The sequence below is a fragment of the Chanos chanos genome, chromosome 1, assembly GCF_902362185.1.
Source record: "Chanos chanos chromosome 1, fChaCha1.1, whole genome shotgun sequence".
Taxonomy (NCBI): Eukaryota; Metazoa; Chordata; class Actinopteri; order Gonorynchiformes; family Chanidae; genus Chanos; species Chanos chanos.
Window position 1 is genome coordinate 58,432,905 of NC_044495.1, and position 10,000 is coordinate 58,442,904.

The 10,000-nt window shown below is 44.5% G+C and overlaps 1 protein-coding gene across 1 annotated transcript in view; it reads left to right on the forward strand.

The window, feature by feature from the left end:
* adgra2 (adhesion G protein-coupled receptor A2) overlaps window positions 1-10,000 on the forward strand; it is a 57,308-nt gene that overhangs the window by 39,775 nt on the left and 7,533 nt on the right. Inside the window, exons 4-12 of the mRNA XM_030766296.1 lie at window positions 2,653-2,724; window positions 3,006-3,077; window positions 3,922-4,085; window positions 5,646-5,859; window positions 6,201-6,365; window positions 6,552-6,750; window positions 7,563-7,712; window positions 7,908-8,069; window positions 8,513-8,713. Coding sequence (XP_030622156.1) covers window positions 2,653-2,724; window positions 3,006-3,077; window positions 3,922-4,085; window positions 5,646-5,859; window positions 6,201-6,365; window positions 6,552-6,750; window positions 7,563-7,712; window positions 7,908-8,069; window positions 8,513-8,713 — 1,399 coding nt within the window. The remainder of the gene's footprint in view (window positions 1-2,652; window positions 2,725-3,005; window positions 3,078-3,921; window positions 4,086-5,645; window positions 5,860-6,200; window positions 6,366-6,551; window positions 6,751-7,562; window positions 7,713-7,907; window positions 8,070-8,512; window positions 8,714-10,000) is intronic.

Sequence of the window (10,000 nt, forward strand, 5' to 3'; positions counted from 1 at the left end):
GTCTGTTTGTCTGCCTGTCTGTCTATCTATCTGTCTGCAGCCTGTTATCACTCTCAAATGCGTGGTTTATAATTGCCTGCTTCAAAAAAACAAGTGTCACTTGGGGATAGTGTCTGCTCTGTTGTGGTCATGTGTTTCACAAGCAGAAAAGCTGAAAATAATCAGTTTATGAAGGACACAAACGAGGTCCAGTGATTCTCTCTAAACCCATCCGGAATAAACATTTCACTTAGATGATCAGTTGTTTACCCAAATTTAATTATGCGCTCCAATAACAAAACCTTTAAACCAATTCATTTCCACCGCATAGACTGGGAGCTAAACAAGAGTCAGGGAGGTGTCTTTTGGCTTTTATTATTGCTGAATGTTTTGTTCAAGCTGAAATTGTTAAGTTGGGCTGTTTATTAATCTTTAATATGACAAATTGCAGTAGTCAAGCCTCGGCAAAGTAAATGCATCTGTAAACTTTTTTTTTGCCAGAAAATGACAAGCAAAGACTACTCTCAGTCATCCTGTCCACTAAGAGGAAATGGATTGATTTAAAACCAGATGTGATGTGAAACCAGAGAGAGGGAAAAAGAGAGAGAGAGAGAGAGAGGGAGAGCGCGCGAGCAAAACATCACAATTTATCTTGGCTTTTTTTTTTTTTAATAATTTTTTTTTTTTTAGCTTTCAGGTGGTGTTGGTGCACATACCTACTCAAGAGTTAAACGGTCTATGAGACAAAATGATTCAGTCAGCATTTCTCGTAAAACCTTGTAATTAATTGTCCTCAAATAATTAGAGTTTATTACAGCTTGTGTCATTTTATGGGGAATGAGTCATTGCTGTCAGAGTTTCCCCCAAAGCTGTGGCCTGAACTCTCACCGCCGCCTGCCTTATGCCAGCGTTGGGTCATATTTCTTTCTTTCTCTCTCTCTCTCTCTCTCTCTCTCTCTCTCTCTCTCTCTCTCTCTTTCTCTCTCTCTCTCTCTTGCTTTCTACCCGTTTCTCACTCTCCCTCCGTTCTTCCCTCCCTCCTTCCCTCTCTCTCTCTCTCTCTCTCTCTCTCTCTCTTTCTCTCTCTTTCTGTCTTTCTACCCCTTTTTCACTCTTCCTCCACCCCCCTCTCTTTCTCTCTCTCTCTTTCTCTCTCTCTCTCTCACACCCTTAATCTCTCTGTAAGGATTAGTTAAAACATGCCCCATGCCATGTGCTGAGTGAATAACATGCAGTTATATGATAATGTGATGTTAGGAAAGATGCACAGGGCTTGTGTACTAGTAGATTCTGGGCCTGGCTGTGGGATAGAGACAGTCAGGGATCATAGCTGTGATTTGGAGGCTTTCGCCTGTTGGAAGCGAGTACCAGGGCTTGAGAATTTTTCGGGTAATTACTAGGACCAGGGTTGGGATAAAATACATTTTAAGTAACTGCCAGTAAATCATCGATACACTTCATCGTGGGCCTTCCCAGAGCTGCCTTTTCATAAATATCTGAAGGATTTAGAAAGAGCTGGAAAGATTTTCCAAAGAATGGGGAGGTCAGGTCAACGCTCAAGAGGTTCGGTCTTAACGCGAGCAGTCTTTATGCGCGTACTGTTTTCGTATGTTCTCACAGCTACACACACCTCTCGTTCATGTTTACCATTAAAAGCCAATGAGACAACTGTGCAACTGGCATTTGACATTTGAGAGCCGGGACGAGCTCATTGTTCGAATGTTTTAAATAGAACCTCAGCCCAGGCCTATAGAGAGCTGTTACATGAACATGGGAATGTATTTTGATTAAAGGGTTGAGGTCACGACCATAAGGCAGGGCAAAGGTCAGGGCTAGGGTGTCTGTCTAAATCGCACCCGCCCAAGGTTTACGATCAGGGTTGCTACAGGGATTTTTGGGCAGAGTGCGTGGACATTTTCTGCTTCCAGAGCTGTAAATTATTATGGTGTGGGGTATGGGTGTGTGTGTGTGTGTGTGTGTTTTCGGAATTGTTGTCGATAATGATCGTGCCATGGCAGAGGTGCTGCTCTGTCGCCGTGGTAACCTCCCGAGCTCCACGAAGGACCCGGAGTGCGTATATTGGAAATGACAGAGCAACATTCGCTAACCAATCACTGCACCCCGACCGTGTATTAAAAACTGACCGCAAACCCTGGTCACACTGCGTTCTCTTGCCTCTCCCTCTGTTTTCTTGACCGCTGTTTTTCTGGCTTGTGTTTTCTCAGAGTGAGCCCGAGCGGCTTTTCGAAATAAACTGGCAGAGTTAGAGACACGCTTCAGGCAAATTTTTATTTTATTTTTTTTGTTTTGTTTTGTTTTTGAAACGCTTCTGTTTTGCTCAGATAAAGAGGTAGAACGAAGAGGGGGGGAAAAAGCTCTTTTGGGCTACGTTCAAAAACCCAATCCAGTAACCTCTCGGAATAATAACTACCTCCTAATGTCTATTTTATTGTTTCAGCATTTATCTGAAATACAGAAGAAGAGAGGAAAATGAAGGAATACCTTGGATGAGTTTGCATACCGTCCATAATTCTATCTCTTCGTTCTTTTTGTCGGTGTATTCGGGGGGGGTTATTGTTTAACCTCCCTCGGCAGAGTGATGTCACATACTGAACAAATCACTCCGAGTTTAATTCATTTGTTCACAATGTTCCCTCTGTTGTTGCCTTGTAGCGACCTGTCGAACAACCGCATTGGCTGCCTGTCTTCACACATGTTCCAAGGCCTCACCAACCTCACCAAACTGTAAGAACCCCACACTTAAGTGTACTGTCTCACACAAATCCCTATGTGCAACTGTTATTTTACCAACTATCTGCTACTCATTTTGGAATTATCCATTTGTAATCCAGGGTTATTAGTACCTACCTAGAAACCTAACCAGTCAGGTGAGGTTTAGCGTGTTTGAGATAGGTGCGAAACTCCTTAGTTGTCATTAATGATTTATGTCTGTGATTTTTGGTCGAGCTCATTAAGACGGCCCTGGATTTTGCAATAAACTCTTCTGGTGTGTATGTGCTTTCCAGAAACCTCTCAGACAATATCTTCGCTTCCCTGGAACCCACCGTCTTCCAGGAGCTGCCTTCCCTCAAACTTGTGTGAGTGTAACCTTCTTATCTTAACAATCGGCACTATCGTTTACACCGCTAAGCAGCGAGAATTTTTTCTTTTACGTTTTTTTTTCACGGGATGAGAAGATTTAAATGCTGGAGAAGTCGGGAGAGAAAGTGAACATTCGTGACAAATGTCTTCGCGTTCGCCACACCTAGCGGCATGAATTCAACGTCTTTGGTGTTTTTTCTCCCCCCTCTCTGAATTTAAATGCTTAGCAGGGCTTTAACCGCTAAAGAGGAAGGCCGCTCCTCTGTCACGCATGGCAGGTTAATCCCGTAATGCAGCTCGGCAGGATAGATTTGATCTGTCCAGACACATGCGCTATTAGAGTGAAAGTTTACACCCAACTCACACCTGATAAATTATACTGTAACGCTCTCTCTTTTTCTCCTCCCTAAAGGCGTTTCGAAGATCAGACCAAAGCAGAGAAGATAAGACAAACCCCCCCCCCCCCCCGAAACTCTTCCAACAAGATTGTAACAAGAAACAGTATTAGCAATGATATCTGAATGAGTTAATTAGATCAAATAAACTGTTTTGAGTATATGTAAATCATCGCTATAACCAGGACAAGACGAGAGTCCTGACCCTATGACGAATAAATGAATGAATACATAAAAACCTCTGTGTATATCTAATGACATTTAATAACATTTGCTGATCGTAGTAATGTGCCCATCCCGTGGTGGCTGCTCAAGTGATTATCACACACAGGAGTTTTCCATTTTTTGGTGTTTTGATGCCAAGTTGATGAAAATGCCGTCATGGCGTCACAGATTGGAATCCATTCATTTAGTTTCTTTTCCTCCCCTTTTTTCATCCCATTAGGAATTTTAACTCGGAGTTCCTGACGTGTGACTGCGGCCTGCGGTGGGTTCCGGGATTCTTCCGCTCGAGTTCGGCCCGCATCGGAGACGAAACTCTGTGTGCCTATCCCAGAATCCTCCACGGCAAACCTCTGAAAAGCCTGTCGGAGAGCCAGCTAAGCTGTGGTGAGTGACAGATACAGACTCCGCCCCCTCCACCCGACACACACACACACACACACACACACACGTCAAACAGCTTTGTCCTCAATAATGAATGGGTCTAAGGAGGCTGCAAATATCATCAAAAAGATTTTAGACGTATAAATTGATGTGGAGACAGAAATGCTGACCGACGCACGAAGTTCTTGTTTGATAAAGCACGTACCATAATTTAGAAGGGATTATAATCTAGGGGTCCTCACCATCACATGGAACCGCTCAATCCAGCCACAAACGTCTCAGCGGTCCAGCGCCCCGAGGCGCGTTCCTTGAAACTTGGAGCGCGGCGTGCGTCTTGACATTTTCCTTGTGGTCCGTATCATCTCATCTCATTGTAAAAGCCTTACCGTAATATCCAGGGTCTGAGAGTCAGTTTCCCCGCAGATGCTTCACTATCTGCCCATCTAGCCCTAGTCTTCCTCTGCCTCTCCTAAAATATATTTATGTTGGAGAGGCCTGGGAGGCCAAGAGTCTCTGTTTTAGCCATTTGGCCGCGGCCTGCTGTTATGAATGACTGCCTTCTGCCAACAGACCGAACTGAGAAAAAATAGTCTGATTCACAGAGGTCCTCCTGAAAAACAGTTTGACTGGGGCTTGGGGCGTAATGATCAAGCAACAAAGCTCCCAAAGTAAATCTGAACCTTTTTTTTTTTTTTTTTAGAGCCGGGGGGGGGGGGGGGGGGGTTGTATTCAAAATGTCTAGTGTTCTCAGGGCCGTGTCCTAACCAGGAGAATTAAAAAGACGGAGGCCAGTTTAAAGCGATACGCATGAGAGTGGAGTCTGCCACATCAGTGTGTTTGAAATTTCGGGGGGCTGACACTCCCTGAGAAAAACAGCCATTTGAATATTTCTTGAAGTAGGAGAGCCCCTCTCGTCTTTGAAGATGTCCTCTTCTTGGTTCTCCATGTTTTTCTTCAAACTAACAAAGCCTCATATCCAAATAGCACCATATAGATTAAATAATAAAAAATTTCAAAAAAAAAATGAACTATGGTACGCATTGAGTAGTCCTGTCTTTATGTGTCATGACCTTTCACCTGCTACATATGGACATTAGAGAGGAAAGCTAAATAAGCCTCAGCTATATCATCAGGGGGAAACTTACATCAAAGCACTCACCCAAGAGACATACACACACACACACACACACACATACACTTACACACACACACATACACACATGCACACACTCATACACATGCACACACACACATACGCCACAAGCATGTAAGCTGGGTAAAGAGTTGCTCGACAAAGAGGATGATATAATCTTGACACAGACAGCCCCGGGGGAAAAAGATCTCTTTAAAATGTTCAGCATCTCTGGGCCTCAATGCGCTGTGTGTTATGTATGGATGAAAGGGATCAAGGGAGAGTGCTACACGGAATAAGAAAGCCGTGGAGAAGCGCTTCCTGTGACGTCTCGTCTCAACTTCCGAACAAGGCCGAATGTCCGTCATCCGAACAAAGAGCCGGAAGCTGTTCCTTGACACTGTTTTTCGTGTGATGTTTTCCTCTCTCAGACGGACCTCTGGAGCTGCATACCCTGTCCCTCCTGCCCTCTCTGAGGCAGGTCGTGTTTAAGGGAGACAGGCTGCCTTTCCACTGCACCGCCGCCCTGGTAGACAAACTCACCGCTCTGCACTGGCGACATAACGGCCTGCCCATCGTCAATGACCCCGAGCATGGAATATACCTGGAAAACAGCGTTCTGCACGACTGCACCTTCATCACCAGGTAAACACATTCTGGGCGTAAAGTAATGGAATAGAATAGAATAGAATAGAATAGAATAGAATAGAATAGAATAGAATAGAATAGAATAGAATGGAATGGAATAGAATAGAATAGAATAGAATAGAATAGAATAGATTTGGAAAGGAATAGAATCTAATGACCTCTAATCAGTCTGGAATTGAATGGAGTGGAAATCAGCAACAATGACACTAAATGAATCTGAATGTTCTTTGAATGTACAGTTACCATGTTTTGGGTGGGAGGGGGGTGGACAAACGTGCCCTATCACTGACTCGAAATGAACACTCTCGAACCTTCACTGACTTGGTCTGTTCCCTCAGTGAGCTGATCCTGTCCAACGTGCACGTGGACGCAACCGGCGAGTGGGAGTGTGTTGTGTCCACGGGCCGAGGGAACACCTCACGCAGTGTGGAGATCGTCGTGCTGGAGAACAGTGCCTCGTTCTGTCCGGAGGAGAGAGTCAGCAACAACAGAGGAGAGTTTAAGTAAGGACAGCAGAGTGTGATTAATGTGAGACAACAGATAAAGCACAGACAATAGCTCACTAGTGTTCAGTGCTGTCTCTGCCAATACTAACAACCAAACCGCCGGGATGAGTTGCCCTGGATAAGTGCTTAATAAATTCATGAATATAACCATAATAATGTAATGTCTACTGCATTTTTCTTCAGGTGGCCGAGGACTTTGGCTGGCATCACTTCATACCAGTTTTGCCTGCAGCTACGATACCCCTCCCTGGCAGTAGGGGGCGGTGTGGAGCAGAAGAGAGCGTCACGCTACTGTGACCGTTCAGGGCACTGGGAAGAAGGAGACTACTCTCAGTGTCTCTACACCAACGACATCACCAGGGTTCTCCACACGTTTATATTGGTTAGTAGCTCAGGTCATGTGATAAGGTTTTCAGCCGTGATTGGCTGAAAAAATATTCATTGGTATATGCTGTTCTACTTCAACATTTTCTAACACGTAATCATTAAAATAGAAAAAAACCTCAAATATGTTGTCATAATCAGATTGTATTTATGTTATTACAATGTAATAAGTGGTGTAATTACTTATGGTGCGGTTCAGTTTAGCCAATATTAAGCCAACGATTCCAGATCCAGACACTATGAGTTTTGAGCACCAAATATACATGTTTCCATTTCGTCGACACTGCTGTCCAGGGGAACTTGCAATTGTCCTTGTGTCAAAGCTCATTTAGCTCAGGAGTAACATTAGGGTTAAGACCACCACTAAAGTCAAGATCCACAGCGAATATCTTCATATTGAGCCAACCCCACCAGAACAGGGCACGCATTTTTACCGTTTACGAAATGTTCTCTGGGAGCTGTGCAACATCATGACCCCTCTCTGCAAATCCTCCTGGGCCGATTTTGAAATTAAAGCATTACGTCTGCCCTACTTCTAACCTTACCCATAATCCCACATAATGAAGAATTTGGCTTCCATAAGAACAAGGGTGAAGCAACGTACAGTGAAATGTACAATGCTGTACTGAAGTAATTATTGCCCTTGAAAGGGTCTGTGCTATGCTCTCTGCTATTTATGGAAACTCTACCTGAAATACAATAGTAGGCGATAAATTAAATTAAAAGATATGGATTAACTTCTGTTGCCAACTTTTGTCTTTTTTGTCTGAGTTGTTGTTTTGGTGTTTACTTTCTCTGTTTGTCTCTCAGATGCCAATCAACGCCTCGAACGCGGTAACGCTGGCACACCAGGTGCGGACATACACGCTGGAGGCCGCAGGGTTCACTGACACTGTAGATGTGCTCTACGTTGCCCAGATGATGCAGAAATTTATGAATTATGTCAGACAACTACGAGAGGTGTGTGTGTGTGTGTGTAGCTCTTATTTCTGTCTATGAACATTATGCACTGTTTGGTAACTTATGTGTGTACTTATGTATATATTTTGTGTCCATATGGTATGCATGGGTATGCCATGTGTGTGTGTGCGTGTGCGTGTGCGTGTGTGTGTGTGTGTATGTATGTGTGTGTGTGTGTGTGTGTGTGTGTCGTAGCTGTCAGAGGTGCTGGTGGAGATGGGCAGTAACCTGATGCAGGTGGATGATCAGATCCTAACGCGCGCCCAGAGAGAGGAGAGGGCATGCAGCTCCATCGTCCACTCTCTGGAGACCCTCGCCTGGCCCCAGCTTCATTCCCACGCTCAGGACCTCTCCATGGTAAGCCCCAGTGGGCCAGTGCTTCAGGGCCCACTCACTGCACAATGCCTGCTTTTCAGCAGTCTGTGTGAAGGGTTAGCGGAGGTTCTGTCACCCCTCCCTGCATAACTGACACTGTGTGTCAGCCAGTCAAGTAACGCTGACAATGAGAGAATTCTCTCACACAAAAAGAACTAACACAGTCTTGGGTGTTTGTAGCCTTAATCATATGTCATAGTTATATTCACTGAGAAAATATGTGTTCTTTCTCTGTTCTTTTTTTTTTTTTTAAGTTTAAGTCATAATTTTACTTTATTGTCCTAGAATTTATCAAAAAGTGGGGCAGAGAGTGAGCTGGGAAAAAGAAAGAAAGAAAGAAAGCAAGAAAGAAAGAAAGACAGAAAAGGTGTTTCTGTAACAGTCTGAACTTTTTAAGGAAACGGAACTGTAACTTTTCTTTTCAGAGCTCTCGAAACATCGTTATAGAGGCTCATCTAATCCGCCCCGCCCACTTCACCGGCATGACCTGCACAGCCTATCAGAGACGAGAAGGGTCAGGAGTCAGTGTTGGCGTGGACGGGCTAGACTCCGCCCACGAGCAGCAGCTGCGTTTTCGTTGCACCACCGGAGCTCACAACGTTTCTCTGAACGCCTTTCCGTTAAAGGTAAAGAGTCAACGTTCCCAGACAACAATATCTCTCTCCGCATATCACACCACTGGTTCTCAGTCCATTCCTAAGAACCCCCCTGTCCTGTATTTCTTTATTTTAACCCTTCATTGTCACAATTGATTAAGCTAATCAAGGGGTTGATGATCAGTCAGTCAGTGGGATGATGCATTCTGATATTGAGCTGATTAGTTGAGGAACGGAAAAGGGTATGGTACTGCTTGGCTGATCAGTTCATCAGTGGAGTAGGGTATGTTCGTGCTGGGCTGTTCAGGTGATCAGCGGAATAAGGTGTATTAGTTCTGGGCTGATCAGGTGATCAGTGGCATGTTAGTGCTGAGCTGATCACTTGATCGGTGGAATAAGGTGCGTTAGTGCTGGGCTGATCAGTTGATCGGCAGAATAGGGCATTTTAGTTCTGGGCTGTTCAGCTGATCAGTGGAATGAGGTGTATTAGTTCCAGGCTGTTCAGTAGATCAGTGGAATCTGGTGTGTTAGTTCTGGGCTGTTCAGTAGATCAGTGGAAGGAGGTATGTTAGTTCTGGGCTGTTCAGTAGATCAGTGGAAGGAGGTATGTTAGTGCTGCGCTGTTCAGCAGATCAGTGGAATGAGGTGTGTTAGTTCCAGGCTGTTCAGTAGATCAGTGGAATCAGGTGTGTTAGTTCCGGGCTGTTCAGTAGATCAGTGGAAGGAGGTATGTTAGTTTTGGGCTGTTCAGTAGATCAGTGGAATGAGGTATGTTATTGCTGGGCTGATCAGCTGATCAGTGGAATCAGGTGTTTTAGTTCCGGGCTGTTCAGTAGATCAGTGGAATCAGGTGTGTTAGTTCCGGGCTGTTCAGTAGATCAGTGGAATGAGGTATGTTAGTTCTGGGCTGTTCAGTAGATCAGTGGAATGAGGTATGTTATTGCTGGGCTGATCAGCTGATCAGTGGAATCAGGTGTGTTAGTTCTGGGCTGAAACAAAAACACGTAGGGCAGTAGGACCCAGAGGAGCGGACTTCAGAAGTGCTGCCCGACACTACTGCTCTCTGCTGGAAGGAACCGGCCTCTGTGTCCATTCACTCTTTATTCTTATCCACTTTTCTTTTATTTATGTTGTTATTCTTGTGTGTATACATGTATGCATGTGTGTGTACGTGTGCGTGTGTGTGTGTGTGCGTGCGCACACGCGCGCGTGTGTGTGTGTGTATGTGTGTGTGTGGGTACAAAAAAATGGATCCCTAAATATGTCACATAATTAACATATAGGGTAAATTTACACAGATATGGTAAAAATCTCTCT